The following is a 20,211-nucleotide window of genomic DNA, read 5'->3' as shown; positions in this document are numbered from 1 at the left end:
ACCTAATAAATTGTAAATTGCGTTAGACAAAGACATCAGGTAAATAATGATTAACAACAAAAACAACAATAATAATAATAATAATAATAATAATAATAACAACAGAAGTGAAGTAAAACTCCGGGGAATCCCATTTTTGGGAGTTTACAGAAAGCACCTAGGTGGTGAGCCCTCATAAGGGAAACAGATCGAATCATTTCTTCAGTGTTGGAAACTTGAGGACGTTCTCGTGCTCCTTGTTTTTGTTTCTTAATTCGTTTAGTGCACAACTGTATTCCATCAGCAGGGGGCGTACAAAGTAACCTTTCTGATTACGATGCATTGCTTCGCCCGGCAAAGTCTCAGGCGGCGCTCATGTGATGCTGTGGAGAGGACCGTCGGGCGTCCCACCTATCATGTCATACGGTGGGAGGGGCTTCCACCAGAAGCGAATCGGGTTGCGCAGTAGGAGGAGCTTAGACCACGACGTGGGAGGACCAAGAGTGAGGAGCTCCGGCTGATGTCGTACGTATGAGGTGACCATGTGGGAGGGGCTTCGCTCAGCACTGTTATGAGGCCACCTCGCGCCGTCAGTCGGCAACAGGAAGTAGCTTGAATGGCTGGACGTCGTTAACCGCGGTTACTGGAGCTGCCGCTTTTTAGGTCACATCGAGGAGTCAGTTGGCCTTTGTATCAGCTTCAGGGAAGTTGCAATGCGTCGAATAAAGAATACGGACGCTCTCATTTGTATATTCGTCTTTGTAATTTCGGCAGTGTCGTACTGGGTGAGTTTCACTGTTTGCGCTGAGTTAACCCTTCAGTTTTGCGATGATTTTCTGACGTCAGAAAATGTTTGTGGGCCATTTCTCTTTCTCCGCTTTGATTATATTTATTTCTCTGTGCTTCAGCGCTTTGCGTCCGGTTTCTGATGGGTAAGCTGAACTAATTGGTAGTAAAAAGCATGCCGGGGGCTGGATCTTCACTCAGTCGCATCAGACGAGCGGTGCGTGAGGGCAGGTTTCGGTGGGACCGCGACTTCGCGGGAAGCGTCTCGAGCCAACGGCCGTTGACATCATTGCGCGTGAGCGGGGTGGGCCATGGATCACGCGCAGCTGCCCCCCTGGCCCCCCCCAGCCCCCCCCCAACTTCTCTTGCGAGCTGCGTTGCCGTTGAGTAACCGTTAGCGATGTCAGCAGCTCGCGCTAAACGCAAGAGCAAGAACTTGTGTGTCCAAACACTTCTGTGACTACATGATTGTGTGTGTGTCCTGCTGTAGGGTGCAGGGATGACCAGGCCCTCATTAGACTTGGAGCAGCATCAGTTAATGCATCCAACTTTTAAATAATCCTGACCAGTAGATGGCATAGCAGTTAAAACTCTCTCTGGTTAGAGTTTCTGCTCCTGCTGTCACATCCATTGTGCTTTCCTTGACTCAGTAAGTTACCCAGTGTAGAAATGGGTAAATATTATGTAGGAGTAAAGTTTTTCTATCCACTGCGAGTCCCTTTGGACAAAAATGTCACAGTAATAATGGAATGTGGTACTTGTCATGTTTTGTGTCAGTGCAGTACATTGCTTGCTCTTCAATCTTGCCATTTACTGTAGTGGTACAGTACCTGTGACCTTTGGCTTCAGTTCCTTAACCATTATAGCAGGTGGAACCCCAGTGGCTCCCAGACACACCTGTTTAGTCACCTGTGAATGACTGTTTTAGGTTTCTTTGGCTGTTTACTGTGTGTAACAGGTATAGGACACTTTGACACTCAGTATCTCTATTATTGGTGTATGATTTAATCTTTCATTCATGTAGAAATTAATAATCTGCTCCTTGGGAATGATTTGCCTGTTCAGTGTAACAACCAATTTGAGCCCTGTGGTAATCTTTGTAATGAGGTAATAGAGTGCCAAGGGGGAGGGGGGGGGGGTGTGTGTGTGTGTGTGTGTGTGTGTGTGTGTGTGTGTGAGAGAGAACATGATTTGTAGTTCCAGATCTTTAACAAAAAAAGGGTGGGTGGTGGGGGGGGGGGACTGGAAGGAAGTGGCTCAACCTGTGTCTTATAGATGTTAGCCTGGGTGTGTCAAACTGGTGGGGGGGACAGGTGTTTAGTTTATCAATTTCATTCAGTTCTCTGGACTATTATACAGTTCAACTGCTCATATCACAGTGGAGGCATTTTTATTTAAACTAAAATTAGACCAGAATTCAGGCCGTTGTTGTTGTTCTTCTTCCAATACTATCATACTACAATGTCTCAAGTGTAGTTAAGATGCTATTTCAAATATTGCCTTTGCTACTTTCTTACCTATGGGGTTTTAGCTCAAGTATTAGGTTTAGTGATTCTCTGCTGCCAGCTGTTTCTACAGCTGGGTTTCTGAGTGTATGCCTTAATTATTAGTTGTATTGAAAATATTAGCAATCTCTCCTGTTTTATGTTGAGAGGGATCGTGGCTTGTACGCTGCGCACCAGGGACAAACCTCTGTCCGTGGTGGTGGGGACACTGAACCCTGCGGTCACATGTTGTTGTCCGGGCTGCGTAATCAGTTGGTGGGGGAAAAGGCCGATGTAGTTTTAATTTTTGGAAGTAGATCAACTGCTGCACTGACAACAGCAGCTTTGTCTTTGGGAGATGCGTTGGGCAAAAACAAGTTCTTTGTCCTCGTTTGCATTCTATACAAGCCGGTTACCATGGCCACTTGTGCTGAGATGTTCCGCGGCATCTTATGAGGATGGGTTGTTGGAAACTTTTAATCTCACAAAATTGAATGATTTCATGGTGGCTTTATTTTCCTACTGCGCTTGATACTGCATTATAGCTGGCATGAACAGTGAGAGCGGTGGTGGACATTTTTCCATACAGCACAATACAATTGTGAGGTTATGATTGTGATTAGCTTGTGGTGCACTTTTCCTTTCTTTGCATGCAACAGGTGGCATGGCAGCTAAAGGTATGTGTAAATAAGTCCAGTGTTTGCCACTGTTTTTACTCTATTTACTGGGGTCAATGCAAGGAATGGCAGAGTTCAGTGGACTTCCTTCTGTGTTTCCAGCAATGTGGTGATTCAGGAAGTGGTCAGGATGAGCAGGAGTGTGACCCTTGGCAGTGGTGTGCAGTTCCTCCTCAGTCACATTTTGTCCTTCCTCAGTTCTGGTCCAAGCATGCATTGATCACACCCCAGTGACACGTGCTGAAATTACATCACTCAGGCACTTCAGAGCTTACGAGTTGGATTTTCTTCTGACTTGTTTGAGGTTCTCATTCGTTGCAGTAGTTTTGTAAATAACTGCTTGATTGTGTGGTTTTCTTTAAATTTTCCTGATGCTAGTCTCCAAGGCAACTGACAGTTATGTTTGTACAGCAGGATAATTTTAACTGGAGCAATTCAGGGTACATACCTTGATCAAGGATACTACAGTAGATGGAGAGATTCAAGACTTTCTGGTTTCAGGGTGACAGCTGTAACCACCTTGCTGTCTGTTGTTGTTGGGGAGGGAGGGTTCCCCCCCCCCCCCCCCAAATAATTAAGGCGTATTGGAGGAGGAACCAAGATGAAGATGCTTTGAGGCCATTTTAACCTTATGTGTATTGAGCAATTAATTTACATAAACTTGTTTCCATTACTGGCATATCTCTCATGCACAATTATGCTAAAATCCCTGTTTTTGGCCCTGCTTTGACCTCAGTTTCTGTAGCAGGTTTCATTATCCCTGGAATGTGTGTGAGGACTCTGTATGAAGGAAGGAATGCTGATAGGAATGTGAGTCATCAGTGCTCATCATCCACAGGCCTACTGGGGTTCTATTGGGTTTCCTGCTGTCGTCTTCGCTTGAAGGCATCACGTGCTGCCTTGGTGTGTTCTCATTTCGATCCTTGTTGCTTTAGTGTGGCCACACTTCAGAGGAAGGGAAGAAAAAGTGGTAAAGCCCAAAAATGTGGACTTGGAGAAGGTGTTTGAGATAAACATGAGGCAGAGGCCAATTTAGGCTTTGGAGTAAAAAGACAATGTGATGAAATTGAATCTCCTCCACAGAGAATGTAAATGGTCCATCCAAAGAAAGTGGAACCAAAGTGTTTTCACTATGTTGTGTCTCAACTGGTCATGTTGAACTGTTAAAGCCATGTGATATACTTCACATTTCTTTGTGGGGTTTTTTTTATTTTTAAAAGATACAGCTGATCAACTTTATTGGGTTTTCTTCACTGATTGTATTTCTTGCAATTTCAATTTGTTGAGAACACAGCTTCTTTGTTTCCAGGTGGTAGTAAATAACACCCAAAGAAGAGTGTAAAACTCTAGTAAAGTCCTGTCCATGGTGTGTACAGCTTGGCTCTTAGTGATTGGTAACGCATGATCATTCATGTATCTTTATAGGATGTGTTCACAAATCGGGTTTGAATAGACAGCATTTTTAGTCACTTTCAGTTTCTAAAATTACTTAAGATGTCATTTATTATAGCTGTAGACTCTTACAGACCCTCTTCTGTAAAAGAACTGCAGGATGTTTGGTGTATTAATCATTTAATGATTGTGGTACAAGTTATTCTGGAGCTATGGACAAAACACAGTACAAATGGGCTTCTGGTCCTAATAGTGTTGGGGAGCCAGTAGTGTGGAAGAGGGTGGTGTTGTCCGGTGACACTTCACCTTAATTGATCTCAGGTATTATTAAATCTTGTTTAATCTGCAGCAAGATGTCTGGAAAAGACCAGAACTGTGAACAGACAGTTCCTGCCCTCGATAGCACCAGTTTTACATGCTGCGTTGGGCTCTTGCATCTTGTGAAACTCCATGAGACTGATCGTGAAAGGAACTGAAATCTCTTTCATAAGTATCACCCAGCAGTAGAGCGGAATTTGTGAAAACAATTTTAGAACATGGCTGTACAGCTGTGCTTTCGAGTAGCTGCCAAGGTGTGCGTGCGTGCGTGCGCAGCTAATATGATTGTGGGTCATAGATGGGGATGACTTAATTGCCGATGGTCTCTTGCTCATAAAGTTCTTGACTGAGAAGGTCAACTCAAAACTTGCAGAATCAGATGTGAAAGTGCAGCTCCCTCAGCTCTGAGTCCCATGACTGTGCTCCCATGGTGGTGTGAACCTAGTCTTCTCATTCTAAGAAAATTCTTAAGTTTTGAACCTCTATGACTAATCTACCACTTTAATAATTTACACCTAAGATCAATTAGCTAGAGAAACTTGTTGAATGAGGCAGCTGTATTTGGTAAATTGTGACTTTAACATTCCAAGTTGCCTTGAATAGAATCAGCTAAATAAATAAATGATAAACATCTTTTTCTGAAAGGTTTGTATGCAGAGTTTAAGATGGTCTGTGTGGGATTTTGGACACTTAAAGTTCTGGAAAACCAAGGATGATATCAGGATCTCCCATAGGGCTAGTGCTCCTCAATGACTCATTGGTGATTTTGGTGGATTACAGTTCACAATTTTTATGTGCCACACTCCCTGCAGGTTGAGGCCCAGCATTGCGTGTGGTATGGCGAGTGTGGGAATTCCACCAGTGTCCCAGGGAAGAAGTACAACTGCAACTATACAGGCCCTCCTCTGCCCTTGCCTGAGGATGGTCATGACCTGCTGCTGGTGAGTGAGGTCCTGTTCCTAGCACAAGGTGTCTCACTTCTGTTTTAGCATTCTATGTATATTTGGTTGCAGAATCAGTTCTGTAAAAAGCTTACTCGTCTTCATGGCTGTCTGCTGGATCAGTGGAGAAGATGGGCTGTGTGATCATCCCAAGGTATTTTTCCCGCACGTATATACAGGAGCTGTGTCCTGGATTCGCCTATGGCAATGACAGTGTCTGCTGTGACATCCAGCAACTCCAGACTCTGAAAGGCAACCTTCAGCTGCCGCTCCAGTTCCTTTCTAGGTGCGTTTTCCCCCATTTAGTGCCAAATCACCTGCTCGTCACATGGTGCTACAGCCCTTGCTGAGATGCATGTACCACACACTCGCTCTCACCTATGTTTTACTGTACTTGGGGTACATTGGAAGGAGAGATGGAATGTGATGCAAGTGTGATCCTGAGCCTTTGTGATGCTGTGGGTGTCCCACAGGACCTTTGTTTCAACCCATTTGGGATGCTCTTAGTTGCTAGGCAGTCATGGGGTATCCCCTGTACCTGCGAAGGGACAGCAGGTCTAGTGGCTAGAACCATTGCTTTAAAATTGAATGACCTGCATTTAGATCTACTGTTCCTTCTCCTGTACCATGAACTGTCAGTAGTAAAAATGATTCAGCTCTCTAAATGGGCAAATTATTGTAAGTAGACCTGAATACAGTTTTGGCATTGTAATTTGTCTCAAAGGTTACTACAATAAAGTAATTTTGTCTGACTTTCTGCTTGACCACAGGTGTCCTGCCTGTTTCCACAACCTCATGAACCTCTTCTGTGAGCTCACCTGCAGCCCGCGCCAAAGCCAGTTCCTCAGTGCGACAAGTTTCTCTTACAATAATGTGACCAACACAACCAGCGTGGAGGCAGTGCAGTACTACATTGGACAAACCTTTGCCAATGGTGAGGGGCCTGGTGGATCCCTCTGCAGGCATTAGTGCTGCTCTAGAGTCTGGGACACATTCTCCTGATCAGTCCTAGTGTATAGTGAGAATAGCTTGTACTGTCAAACTTCTGTGGTAGAAAATTGAACATCTGCTCTGAATTTAACTCTGCTTGTATAAAAAGTGGCTTCAAAGCATGGTCTAAATGAGAAGACATGACTCAAGAATGAACATGTCCTGTTAAGTAATCATAGGTGGTTCACCTGTTTCACCTTCTGGGGTCTTTAATCTTCTTTGGAAAACGGCCTTTAAATTGTGGCTCCAGCAGTTTAACGTTTAAGGAAACGGCATACTTTTTGTACCTCTACTTCCTTCGCCTGTTATGCTAATTCTTTAAGCTTAATTTCACTCTGGTGGGAGTCACTTTTTTGATATCTAATGACTTGTTTTATCCTGGAGAAACATGAAAATGCAGTTTCTTAGAAATGCAAATATCCATGTTTATGTAACAGCAACTCGGGTGCTGATTTGTTTCCCTTTAGCAAAATGGTTTGGATGCAAAATACTTGTGCATTGTAAGAATGGCATTTTGTAAACTTGAGACAAGCTATCGGTCGAAATGGCTGCACTGTGAATCCAATATTTGTGGTGATGTTCTCACGTGTCTGTCCATGTGGCAGCGATGTACAATGCCTGCATGGATGTTCAAGCACCCTCCAGCAATGTGAAGGCACTCTCCCTTCTCTGTGGGAAGGATGCAAAGGACTGCAATGCTACCAACTGGATCCAGTACATGTTCAACATCAACAATGGCCAGACACCCTTCTCAATCACCCCCATCTTTACAGGTAGGAAACCCTTAATATGTACCCTTGATCAAGGTATTGACCCTGAATTTATCTAGTAAAAATTACCTGGGTGTATAAATGGATACATCACTGCAAGTAGCTTTGTATTCTAAGTGACTTGCAAAAGTGTCAGATGAATGAATGAATAATGATAGATTGACTTTCTGCCTACCTTTGTTGCATGTCATTTTGAAATAGTGCATATTTCTGTTATCTTGGGTTTTTCTTGAGCAGTTCGGCTTAGGTTTGTTTATCTTTCCGGAACATTTAAACATCTGGCCTTGAGTCCACAGAGAGCCTTATCTAATCTGAGAACACGCCGTCTGTCCCTGGGGAGCCATTGGGACTTCTGCAGCTTGTTTTACGACCTTTTCTATGGTCTAACTGAGGCTGGAAGGTTAAAGGTGAGGGCTGCTACTGGGGCCTGGACCTTAATCTGACCGCACCTCTTTGGGCCCCCACAGATGTCCCCATGGCCAACATGACCCCGATGACCAATGCTACACGTGGCTGTAACGAGTCGCTGGCTGATGGCTCGGGACCCTGCTCCTGCCAGGACTGCAAATTAGTGTGCGGACCCATGCCAGTGCCGCCCCCTCTGCCACTGCCCTGGACCATCCTGGGCATGGATGCCATGGCAGTAATCATGTGGATCTCCTATGTGGTTTTCCTGCTTATCTTCATTGGTGGAGTGCTGGTGACTTGGTGCTACAGGCAAGGACCTTTCTGTTAACGCACGAGTCATTTCTATCCTCTGTTATAGCTTTGATGCGCCAGTATTTTGCACCACGGGCACCTTTATGTGCCCTAAGGAAGTCAATTTTTGCTTTTTGAATTTCTGTGCAGGAAAAGGGCTATAATGTCTGAGTATGGGCCCATTCTGGACAGCAACACTCACTCCTTGAACAGACACATCACTGACCAGGGTGAGCATCACACTAATGTGGTTGTTCCGCTGCGGCTTCAGTTGGGCTTTAGACGGACTGCTGGAAACTCTCTCCTGGCATTATGTATGCTATGATGCATTACTGCTTTACTAGGTACTATGACAGTTGGAATGTCAGCTGTCACATGGCTTGTTTCTCTTTGGAGATTAACTATGTAGGACATGAAGAGAACAGTATGACACATGCAGACTAACAGCTCTTATTTCTAGGTATGAAGCAATTTTACAGCTAAAATTTCTCCACTAAAGTGGAGCACTGATCGGCTAGTGTGGTTGGCTCTGCTGCCTTTTAGCTTATGTTTGTCTGGTCCTATCATGCATTAATGCATTATCCTGTTAATGCATCATTTTCCACATTAACTCTGCTCCTTATTCTTGGCTGCTGAAAGAAGGAAGTTCTTTATAAAAACTGCTCTTTGCAAACCCTCTGCAGATGAGGTGACGTGCTGTGAGACCTTGGGTCAAGCATTTGAGGTGTGTCTGCGGAACTACTTCAGCGTGTGGGGCTCATTCTGCGTGCACCATCCACTCGTCATTGTCCTCTGCAGCCTGGTGCTGGTGACGGCCTGCTCCAGTGGCCTGGTGTACATGCGTGTCACCACGGACCCTGTGGAGCTGTGGTCATCGCCACGCAGCCAAGCGCGCCACGAGAAGGAGTACTTCGATATGCACTTTGGGCCCTTCTTTCGCACAGAGCAGCTTATCATCACCACAACGCTGGACTCTGCCTCAATCTACTCACCCTACTTTGGGGGGCCTGATGTCCCCTTTGGAGCCCCCCTGGACAAGGGTGTCCTGCACCAGGTGGGGTGACTAGCAGGGGCTGGATGAACAAAGGGTTTGTTACACTTTTAGGTATATTAAGTCAATCTGGACCTAGCATGGGGGTTAAACCTTCAACACCTTCACTTGCATAGTGGTACCTAGTAATGGCAGAAGGCTGGTAAGACAGAAAAGTGGCCCAAAGTTTTGTTCTATACATGACTAGTGACAACCCAGAATACTTGTGGCTTTTCTATTAAATTATTAAAAACCTGGTTTCCTAAAATATGAATGCTTCACAATTGGCTTGTGGCTTAAAAGTAACTTGTCACCGAACACAAGTACAGTGACTCATCTTAAGAGCCTTCCAGTCTTGGCTGTGTTCATAACTTCTCTAAATCCAAAGTCACTTGTCACACTTAACTAAGTGTGATAATATAGACATGCCTTGATTTATCTGCTGGTTAGATCCTGTAAAAGTCCTGGATATAGCTGTAATTACATTTTTAAATGATTTCTTAACATTTTTGTTAACTTTGCATTACATTAAAATATGGTAGGAGAAAAACTGTTTTCCACAAACTCCTATCCTGTCAAGTGCTCACTGATTTCATCCCATTAAAGTGCAATATTCACTACTTTCTGTATCACAAGGGCAAACACTGGAACTGAGTTGAATTACACCACTCCCACACATCTTTTTGGTGTTCTTTGCTGCTCTCTATTTGCTGGGTATGAAAAGGTAGATCACATTTTCTCTGCCTCAGATATTTTGGTGAAATGGGTACATGAAGGGTATCTCCTATACCATAGGTGTTAGACTTCCAGACAGACATTGAGAACCTGGAAGCTAGCTATGGCAACGAGACGGTGAAGCTGAAGGACATCTGCTTGGCCCCGCTAGCTCCTTACAACAACAACTGCACCATCCTGAGCGTTCTGAACTACTACCAGAACAGCCATGAGGTACTGGACCACTGGAAAGGAGATGACTTCTTCACCTATGCCGACTATCACAGCCACTTCCTGTACTGCGTCAGGTGAGCACCACTGTCTCCTTGCATGGAGGGTAAAATATTGTAATTTTCTGTGAATTAAGTATTAAAGATTATGGAAGGCTTTAACCCTGTCCCTCTTCCTCAGTGCCCCTGCGTCTCTGAATGATACCGGACCCCTTCATGATCCCTGTCTGGGGACATTTGGTGGCCCTGTGTTCCCCTGGCTGGTTCTTGGAGGCTACGATGGTGAGTTCTTCAGTGCCTGAATTTTAAGTTGTCATGCGCTTTATTTCTGATTCATTGCTACTTCACATGACAGCAGGGTTTGTTAGAGTAGCTGCCTTTACAAGGGAACCACTGTTTAATTCAGCCTCAATTCCTTATCTTGTTTGTTTGGCTGCAGCTACCAACTATAACAATGCCACAGCCCTCGTGATCACCTTCCCTGTGAACAACTACCACAACGATACAGAGAAGCTGAACAAGGCCCTGGCGTGGGAGGCAGAGTGAGTGAGACTTCCACCTTGTGGAAACAATGTTTACATTTGTATACTTTTTGGGCATTTTAACTGACGGCAGCACATCAAAGGTGGGATTTTGTTTGAACGTTAAATTGTAATTCAGAAGAGCGCAGCAATTATACTGAGTGCATATTTCCCCCAATGTTTGGAAGAGGGCAATGAGCATATCTGCTGGCTTGTCACAGATTTTGTGAAGAGCCATCAACTCATCACTTGTTGGCACTTGCTGTTTTCCCTCCTTCCAGGTTTATTAGGTTTGTGAAGAACTATACAAACCCCAACCTGACAATTTCCTTCTCTGCGGAGAGGAGCATCGAAGACGAGATCAACCGCGAGAGCAACAGTGACGTGAGCACCATCATCCTCAGCTACGCCATCATGTTCATCTACATCTCTCTGGCGCTGGGCCACATCAACCGCTGCCGACGCCTGCTGGTTGGTGTCTCGACTGCCCTTTGACCTCTTAACACACAAATTACAGCATTAGCAGATCTTGTATCTTCTGAATTATACCGGGTTTTTACAGGGCCTCATGTATTTAGATCAGCATGTTATAAGGCTACCACTTGGATTCTGTTCCTTCCTTAAGGTACAACAGAGGTTTTGCAACTCTTTGACATTTTTGATTATGGGTCTGAAGCCATTGTAGCAGGTGCTTATCCTGCATCGCTGTAAGCATTGACGTTCCCATGTTTGTCAAAGTGCATAGACCGGTTTTCTTCCCCATTCCTGAAAATGTGCGCTCTTCTGCACGCACTGTAGCACCATCGATGCGTGAATGGGCAGAACGTGTCTTGTGCCAGTCACAGGCAAGGAAAGCTGAGGTGTGTGCTCTGTCACACAGGTGGACTCAAAGATCTCACTGGGCGTTGCTGGCATTTTCATCGTGCTCAGCTCTGTAACCTGCTCCCTGGGCATCTTCAGCTATGCAGGTGTACCTCTCACACTCATCGTCATTGAGGTCATCCCCTTCCTGGTGCTGGCTGTGGGCGTGGACAACATTTTTATCATTGTGCAGACCTACCAGGTGCCTGTTCCCTCGTGTGTGCATTTTTCTTTCCCGTACAGTGCCTGATATGTATTTTTGGTATAGTGAATTTAAAGCCAAATGTAAATTCATGGTTTTAAAGAAATGGTTGGTTGGTTGCATTTCTTGTTCCTTTTGACTGTGGCTGTGCCTGTACTTTGGTCATGAGTGGCTGTTGGCATTCTGCTCACCTGTTCCCTTTGACCTTGCAGCGGGATGAGCGCATGCTCCAGGAGGAGCTACACCAGCAGATAGGGCGCATCTTGGGGGATGTGGCTCCCAGCATGTTCCTGTCCTCCCTCTCTGAGACTGTGGCCTTTTTCTTGGGTAGGGACCACTTTCCAACCGTTCTCATAGTTTCAGCTCACTTCATTCCACTGAACAAGTTGGTTCTTAGTTCCAATTTGGAGTTTTGTCATGTTCAGATTCTTGACTGGTCATTCCAGGGAAAGCCCATTTTACAGTAATTTGGAAGTAAAAACTGTTTAATGGATTCCAGAGCTAGGTATAGTCCATGGACAGAAAACGGCAGTTGATGGCCTCAGGGATAACCAGTTTGTCCTGTGCTGATGTTGACACTGAACGGCACTTGCACCTATGCAGGTGCCCTGTCCAACATGCCTGCTGTACGCACCTTCTCCCTCTTTGCTGGACTGGCTGTCTTCATCGACTTCCTGCTGCAGATCAGCTGCTTCATCAGCTTGTTGAGTCTTGACATCAAGAGGCAGGAGGTCAGGCTGCAGGAGAAATTAAGATGTATTTATGTACCAGGCTCTAGCACTGTAAAATTGACTTCCTGTGTGGTACATCCTGGTAATAGAGCAATCGACTGGACATCTTGTGCTGCGTGAAGCTACAGGAGAGCCAAGAGTCGAGGACTGAGGGCTTCCTCTTCCGCTTCTTCCGGCAGACCTATGCACCCTTCATCCTGAAGGAATGGGTGCGCCCCCTTGTGGTGAGTGCTTGAGAATCAGATCAGCATTCTGCCAATGAGCCATTTGTTGGTTAACAGATGTTAATTTTATCTGGGTGTTATGAAGTTCTTCTGTTGACTAGTTCCTTTTCTTGGCACACAGGTGGCCCTGTTTGTGGGGATCCTCTCTTTCAGCATCGCAGTAACAAACAAAGTGGAGATTGGACTAGACCAGAAACTCTCGATGCCTGATGTAGGTTCACCTGTGCGGTCTAAAGCCGATGTCATAATCAAGTGAAATTTGTGGAACTGTTTTGAGCTCATTCCTCTAAAGTGAAATTGGAGCAAACACTTAAGAGTAGATGGGAGTTGTTGAATAAATTAGTCATACTACTCTTATGCTGTAATGAGTAATTTTCCTGCATTGATCAGGCCTGATTCTTCTGTGAGTCGTAGATGAGGGACTGTTTACCATTGTTCCTTAAGAGGAACAAAGTGATTGCAAAAGTGACTAAAACACCAGAAGATATTGTAAGCAAAATTATTCTACCAATGTGTTATTGTGGCTAATATTGCAAACTGCCCTTTTATTTGCTGTTAGATGGTAATGCTAATATAATTTGCTACACTGACTTTTTATAAAAAAAAAAAAAATCCCTTTTGTATTGAAGCTGAGGCCCATGTAAGTCAAAGATACTTGTTTCTACAACTTAAATTTTTTTTCAGGGTGTTTTTCTGAGATGTCATGGGGTTATTGACCTGGGAGAAGGTGTTGTTGTGTGTGGTGTGTTTTTTTTTTTTTTTGGGGGGGGGGGGGGGGATTTTGTTACTGACCTCATCTGTTGTCCTGTGTGCAGGATTCTTATGTACTGGACTACTTCACCAAGATGAGCCAGTACCTCCACACTGGACCGCCTGTCTACTTTGTGGTTAAGGATGGTCACAACTACCAGACTGTTGAAGGCCAGAACTCTGTGTGTGGTGGAGTGGGGTGCAACAACAACTCCCTGGTCCAACAGCTCTATACTGCCTCCCAAATGAGTAACTAGTGAGTCAGTTCCCTGGCATGTCATCATGGGCTGATCTGGTTGGGGGGTGTAGTCTCTAGCTGTAGGGTGACTAGTGTTGTGAATTGATATCAAAAGTTGGCATCACATCTCTTAAATGTACCTCTGTGTTCTGTAAAAGTCTAATTCCCACTCTCCCCTTTCACCAGCACAAGAATTGGTTTCCCACCATCTTCCTGGATTGATGACTACTTTGACTGGGTAAAACCAGAGTCCACCTGCTGTAGGGTGTACAACTCCAGTGGTGCATTCTGTAATGCCTCAGGTGAGCTCTTATACTCTGTTGCCCTGCTGTTTGGGCCATTGATGTAGGTTGACTCCTGTGTTTGGTGTCCATACGGGTCCTGTTTTGGGCTTTCATCATATTTCAACATTCTATTGATCATCTTTTTGATGGAGACGAACACTACTCTACTCTCCCTTTGCTCGTACTTGTGAGGTATAAAGGCTTTCTCCAGTGGTGCTGGAACAACCCTCACCTGCACCATCTCATGGGCATTTCTTTGCTAGTACCAGGCCCCTTGCATCCACCCCCTCAGATGGCATTTGGTGCCTATGGGAGTATGAGTTCATTGTGGGGAAAACCCCCCCCTTCTCCTCTCCTTTTTCTTAGTGGTGGACAAGTCCTGCATTCACTGCCGGACCCTGGAGCAGGGAAAGGCCAGGCCCACAGGGGCAGAGTTCATGAAGTTCCTGCCCATGTTCTTGTCTGACAACCCCAACCCCAAATGTGGCAAAGGGTAGGTGTATTCAGCTGGAAAGGATCTCAGGCTATCTTTGGTTCTCATGGGTCTCAACTCATCTCCAGGATTTCAACTTCTTTGATGCTTCCACCTCCAGGGGCCATGCAGCATACAGCTCAGGAGTGGATCTGACCCAGAACAACACAGATGTTGGTGGTACCTACTTCATGACCTACCACACCATCCTGAAGAACTCGACAGACTTCATTGAAGCCATGAAAATGGCCCGAATTCTGGCTGATAACATCACCCAGACTATGAACCCAGAGGGCAACGCCAGCCATGTCTTTGCGTACAGGTTTGTGCATCTTGTCCTGCCACTTCCTTAATGTATAATCCTCCCCTTACAGATTGCAGTGTGTGTTTTGTTGCTTGAACACAATAGTTGTCACTGTTTATGATAGTTAAGCTGTTGTAACAGATTAGTCAGTCAGACTTGCCACACAACAGCTCTGTTGGGCTCAAATCAATCCAGCTGATTCACTCCACTTCTACATTTTCCAGATAAGACAATTTGTCCTGGTTTGTAGGTAGACCTTGCTGAACCTGTCTGAAGTAGTACCTTGCAGTTATTTTCATGGCATAGCTTCAGAATTAGTCTGCTACTGCTTTACATAACAAATAGCTGCCTATGGAAGTGACATGCAGATAGTGAATGTAAATAAGTGTAGCAGTTGGTGTTGCTTTCCTTTTATGAAGCTGAAAGGAGATCAGAAGACAAATGGGTCCAAAGGAGATGAGTTTCAAGATTCCTCTGAAAGGTATTCAGCAGTGTTGAGGAATGGAGAGAGTTTGCTCTAGAGCAAAGATTTTCTCCCCCCTCCCCCTTGGACCCCCTTCTCTTTGGGACATGCAAGTAGCTGGAGGCCTTGGCGAACTTTAAGTTAAACTTCCAATAATGAGTTTAGATGAGAAATTGTGCCTACAGCTCAATCAGTTTACAAACTTTAATTTCTTATACAATATTGTGCAATAATTCTAATTATGCAGTATGCAATATTGACCCTCTGGGTTGAGTCATATATTGTCAGATGTTTGGGAGATGTGATTAGTCTTTGCTTGTTTTGCTCTGAGTGGACAAGGTCCAACAAGAGGTTAGGCTGTCTGTGTGCAGACCCTTTTTGTAAAGGAGGTTGTAAAATATGTCTTGCATGTATAAACACACACTGTACACAGATTCCTCTGCCTTCCCCCCCCCCTTTTTTTTTTTTTGAGTAATGTTAACTGTTCCAGGTCATTAAGCAAGAAAAGCAGAAGTGGTAAAGTGAATTCTTATAACAGATAAGTTTATGGAGTAGATTGGGAGAATTTGTTCTGAAAGGGATGTTTTCAGTTTGAGTTTGTCATATGTACAGTAAACAGTTCGTTATCTCATGAGATTCTTATTCTGTGAATCCTCTCAGCAGCCTATAACAAATAAGGACATAAGGAAAAACAAGGCATAAATTATTAGTGCAAAAAATCCAAGAAATGAGGTTATATACATATATAAAGTGTGCAATGCGCAATGTAAACAAGTCGTACATGTCCAAAGTCCTGTAGAGGTAAAGTTTTGTGTTTGGGGGGTAGTTGACACCTCTCAGGCTCAGAAGGTGTGATGGGTGTCATTCACAAGCCTGATGGCCTGTGGGTAAAAACTGTTTTTCAACCTTGAGGTTCTAGCTTTAACATTCCTGTAGCATCTGCCTGGTAAGGGTGTTAAAAGGCTGTGCTGGGGATGACTATTGATGATGGCTCTCTTGATGGTTCAGGCCTGGTATAGGCTCTCCAGTGATGGTTTGAACAGCATTCACCACTCACTGTAGTGCCTTATGGTCCTGTACTGTGCAACTTCCAAACCACACTGTGGTAGAGCTGGTGAGGATGCTCTCGATTGCATGCCTATAGAAGCTTCTGAGGATTCAGTTTGGCACAACTCTACTAGGTCAGCCACTTCCTCCTGTTTGCTGACTCATCGCTTCCCGTTATCAGTCCAATGACTGTCGTGTCATCAGCAAATTTGATGTTGGTGGCGTTCTGGGAGGCCACACAATCATGGGTGAAGAGCATGTAGAGTATGGGGCTCAGCACACAGCCCTGCAGAGTTGCTGTTTCAGGTTATTGACCTGGATGTGTGGTTCCCCATTCTAACAGACTGGGCTCTGCCTGTTGGAAAGTCCAGAACCCAGTTGCAGAGGGTAGGTGGCATACCAAGATTGTGAAGCTTGTTGATGAGCTTTAAAGGTATTACTGTTGAATGCTGAGCTGTAGTCAAACAGCATTCAAACATAGCTGTCCTTGTTTTCCAGGTGGGTGGGGGCAGTGTGTATTGTGCTGATGGCATCCTCTGCACAACAATACACACTGCCTTTTGAGACTTCTTGAATGTTGAGGGGTTCAGCCATTCTGATGGACAGTGGGAGATCATTCCACTGCATTGCTTTTATTTTCATCAGGCCTTTCAATATCTGAAATGTTTTGGTGTTTACTTCACACATCTCTCTTCCCCCCCCCCCCCCATTGCACATACCATCTTGTCAAAGGGACAGTGAATTTTAGCACAATACTTCACTTTTAAGCAGAAGTGAACTTTGAAGCCATGCAGAGTTTCAGTACATCACATCTCCACTGTATGATGGCAAAACACAGATGGTTTCAGAGCTAAACATGTGATGCATTATTCAAGTTATGGCAGAATCCAGTATTAGTTACTGCAGTTTTAGCTCATCAGTGGTGTAAACGGCACCATTAACTTGTTTCCAATGACTTGGAAGGGGTTTTTTTAAATCGGGGCTCATCCTGCGGTATAAAGTTGGCACCATGTCTGAAAAAAACAGCGGGCCTTAGAGACCTCCTGGAGGAGACACCCTCTACCACACAGCAAGTCAGCTTCTCCCTGGTGCCCTACTGGCATCTTGGCAAGTTGCTCAAAACATGCTGGCTCCTTGTTATGAAAGGAGATATGAATTTTTGATGGAAACATTTTCATTTCAGCAGCAGACGTGGAATATAATAGACTTAGAATGTGACTGCTTTTAACTCCACTTGTTTCCAGTGTTTACAACTCAGTCATGATCTTCAGTTTTTGTGATCAGCATCAAGATGGACCTTGCATCTTTGTCAAGTGAACTGAAATTGAATAGGAGCTTGAATTCTCAGCTTCTTTTTAAACATTAGTTTAATACATTTTAAAAAAAAAAACAAAAAACCCAGGATTGTGTGGCTCAGTCTTTGTCTGGTAGTTGCTTCCTCTGCACTGGTAATGTGCCCTCACCACAGTTGTATGTCTGGGAAAGTAGGTGGTCAGGTGTTTGCTATAAGTCTGTCTGCAGAAGTTGTGGTGAAAAATGAAAGCAAGAGAACTGGGTGACCAACACCAACTCTTATAAAATTGACCTACAGAGGAAATGAATCTGAGTTTCACAGCTTACTTTCAAATTATTTGCCCCCCCCCCCTTTTTTTTTAAGGCTAGAAATCCAGCTGACCTAAAATGGAATGACTTTGGAATCTGCTACTCATCTCCTGTTTGTCCTCTAGTGTCTTCTACGTGTTCTACGAGCAGTACCTCACCATCGCCACGGACACTGCCTTCAACCTGGGCGTTTCCTTGTCTGCTGTCTTTGTGGTCACCACAGTACTGCTGGGCTTCGAGATCTGGTCTGCCATTCTAGTCTGCCTCACCATCACCATGATCCTGGTCAACATGTTTGGGGTCATGTGGCTCTGGGGCATCAGTCTCAATGCTGTGTCACTGGTCAACCTGGTCATGGTGAGGAACGAGGCATTGATCTTACCTTTGTTTCCATGGAATGGGTATCAACTAGCTGTCACTGCAGAGGAATTTATCTGCACTACAATTATCAGGGTTGGAAGTGTTTTGTCTAATGGTTGCAGGCAACAATGTTTAACCTGTGACCTCATGGTGTCATTTGTGCAGAGCTGTGGCATCTCAGTGGAATTCTGCAGCCACATAGTAAGAGCATTCTCCGTGAGCACCGCGGGCTCCCGGGTACAGCGGGCACAGGAGGCCTTGGCCTACATGGGTAGCTCGGTGAGTTGACACCACACCTACACCAGCATGGACGAGCTTGGCACCGTGGTTATGCTTCATGGTACACAAAGCTCAGGTCCATTTCCTGTTGGATTCTCCTCTTAATCCTGCTGCCATCTCATATGTTGGGCTTTAGATCTTCAGCAGTGCCCTGTCGAATCTGCCCCTTTTTTTCCTCCCCCCTTCTCTTCCCCCTCAACAAAAGGGTCCCTTTGTCTTTGCCAGGTCTTCAGCGGAATCACACTGACCAAGTTTGGTGGCATACTCATCCTGGCCCTGTCCAAGTCTCAGATATTTCAGATCTTCTACTTCCGCATGTACCTGGCCATCGTGCTGTTGGGTGCCACCCATGGACTCATCTTCCTTCCTGTGCTGCTGAGCTATGCAGGTAGGGCAACCTTTGCAGAGAATGTCTCCTTCATACTTTTTTTTTTGGTGTTCTCTCATTTTAGGACAGGCATTTCCCCCCCACTAACAGCTTTGTAAAACTTGTGCAGCTGGTTTCTTGGCTAGCTGTTTTAATTACCTCAGGTGATCAGGCTGTATATTTGATTTTCCAACCCCCAAATCTTTTGACAGGTCCCTCGGTAAATAAAGCAAAAGCGCTTGCCACCAGGAAATGCTTCACCGGAACAGAGAGGGAGCGACTCCTAAACTTCTAACTGTTGCAGCTTTTGAAGGCATTTTTGGGATTTGCTGGATTGTGTGTGTGTCTCAGGCCTCAGCCAGCCTGTGATCACTGTTGCACATCCTGCACAAAGCTGGGACTTATTTAACTCAGGAACATGAGCAGGGTGGAGGGGCCACCTTGCTCTGCACTGCACTACGCAACAAATCTGTTTTGGTTCCTCTGTCACTGACACTACAGAAGTGCTTTTTGGCCTGCTTCCCCCCCCTGTTGCTGTGGACTTTTGAAAGGGACTGGGAGAAAACGTGATGTCTTCCATAGTGCAAAAAGCAATGCAATTCCTGGTAGCTGCTCTACTAAATCCTCTTTATAAACACATGGAGGCAAAGAGTCAAACCAACCAGTGTTTAGGCTACTTTTTTCTCCTGATGGACAAAACCAAATATGTATAAAACTGGAGACGGCTTAAGTGATACCATGAATGAATTTGTACAGTTGAACAGCAAAGGATGTGTGACTCTGGACTCATTAGCTTCAGGCTTTCTGAAGGTGTGGGTTTTTTCTTCTCCTTCCTCCCTTCCCCCCCCCTCTTAAATTTAAAAAAAAAAAAAAAAAAAAAAAAAACTGATGAACCTCAAAGCTTTCCCTGGTGTCTGCCCAGGGAGAGCAGTTTCATAAATTTAAGTTACTAAATGATGCTGTGTCTGAGATGCCTTTAAACAAGGGAACGTAGAATTTTGGCTTTGCTTGGCAACTGTTCTTGCCGCGAAAAAAAAAAACCTGTCTTCCCCCCCCCGGACAGGGAGTGACCTGGGCCATATTGGAGTGGGGTAGAGGGGTCTATCAACAGCAGATATGGTAGTTGTCCCATGTGTGCACTGTGGTGTGGTGTACCAGCCTGCTTAACCTCACTGGATCTCAAGGCAGACAACAAGGAGATCCACCACACTGTGGATTAGTGTAAAGATCAGGGGGAGAAAAGGGACAGAGGGGAAAGTTTTTATTGGTTTTTAATGTTTGGAGTCAAAGGTTGCAAAACTATTTTGTAGGTACCATGTCTATGTAAACTTTAAATAAAGGAATTGTACTAATAACAATTGTACCATATTGTGTTTAGTGTGAGCTCCCAATTGGTGCACAACAGTGAAGGGGAAGGAAAGTGGGACTTTCTTTCCATCCCCCCCCCCTTGTTGAGCCCTGTATTTTCTTTTGCACACCTCTAGTGAGTTGCAGCT

General features: G+C 44.8%; 1 protein-coding gene across 1 annotated transcript; it reads left to right on the top strand.

The window, feature by feature from the left end:
- The first annotated feature begins 563 nt into the window (after positions 1–563).
- Positions 564–20,070, top strand: npc1 (Niemann-Pick disease, type C1). Its single transcript, XM_018757826.2, has 25 exons — positions 564–764; positions 5,449–5,577; positions 5,757–5,863; positions 6,348–6,511; positions 7,173–7,340; positions 7,805–8,054; positions 8,187–8,266; positions 8,720–9,090; positions 9,862–10,088; positions 10,192–10,292; positions 10,450–10,552; positions 10,813–11,002; positions 11,412–11,594; positions 11,807–11,921; positions 12,198–12,325; positions 12,415–12,549; positions 12,671–12,760; positions 13,365–13,555; positions 13,724–13,839; positions 14,188–14,314; positions 14,415–14,615; positions 17,835–18,066; positions 18,235–18,348; positions 18,574–18,736; positions 18,928–20,070. Exons 1-25 carry the CDS (start codon positions 693–695, stop codon positions 19,008–19,010), a joined length of 3,840 nt encoding a protein of 1,279 aa, XP_018613342.2. The 5' UTR covers positions 564–692; the 3' UTR covers positions 19,011–20,070.
- The last annotated feature ends 141 nt before the right edge of the window (positions 20,071–20,211 follow it).

Source organism: Scleropages formosus, chromosome 7 (genome assembly GCF_900964775.1).
Source record: "Scleropages formosus chromosome 7, fSclFor1.1, whole genome shotgun sequence".
NCBI lineage: Eukaryota > Metazoa > Chordata > Actinopteri > Osteoglossiformes > Osteoglossidae > Scleropages > Scleropages formosus.
This window is presented reverse-complemented; position numbering and strand designations above follow the sequence as displayed.

Excerpts from the sequence above, each read along its gene's own strand:
- npc1 (XM_018757826.2), top strand. The coding sequence starts at position 693 with ATGCGTCGAATAAAGAATACGGACGCTCTCATTTGTATATTCGTCTTT. Across the intron at positions 12,326-12,414 it reads TTGACATCAAGAGGCAGGAG|AGCAATCGACTGGACATCTT; the intron begins GTCAGGCTGCAG and ends TCCTGGTAATAG. Across the intron at positions 14,616-17,834 it reads AGCCATGTCTTTGCGTACAG|TGTCTTCTACGTGTTCTACG; the intron begins GTTTGTGCATCT and ends TTTGTCCTCTAG.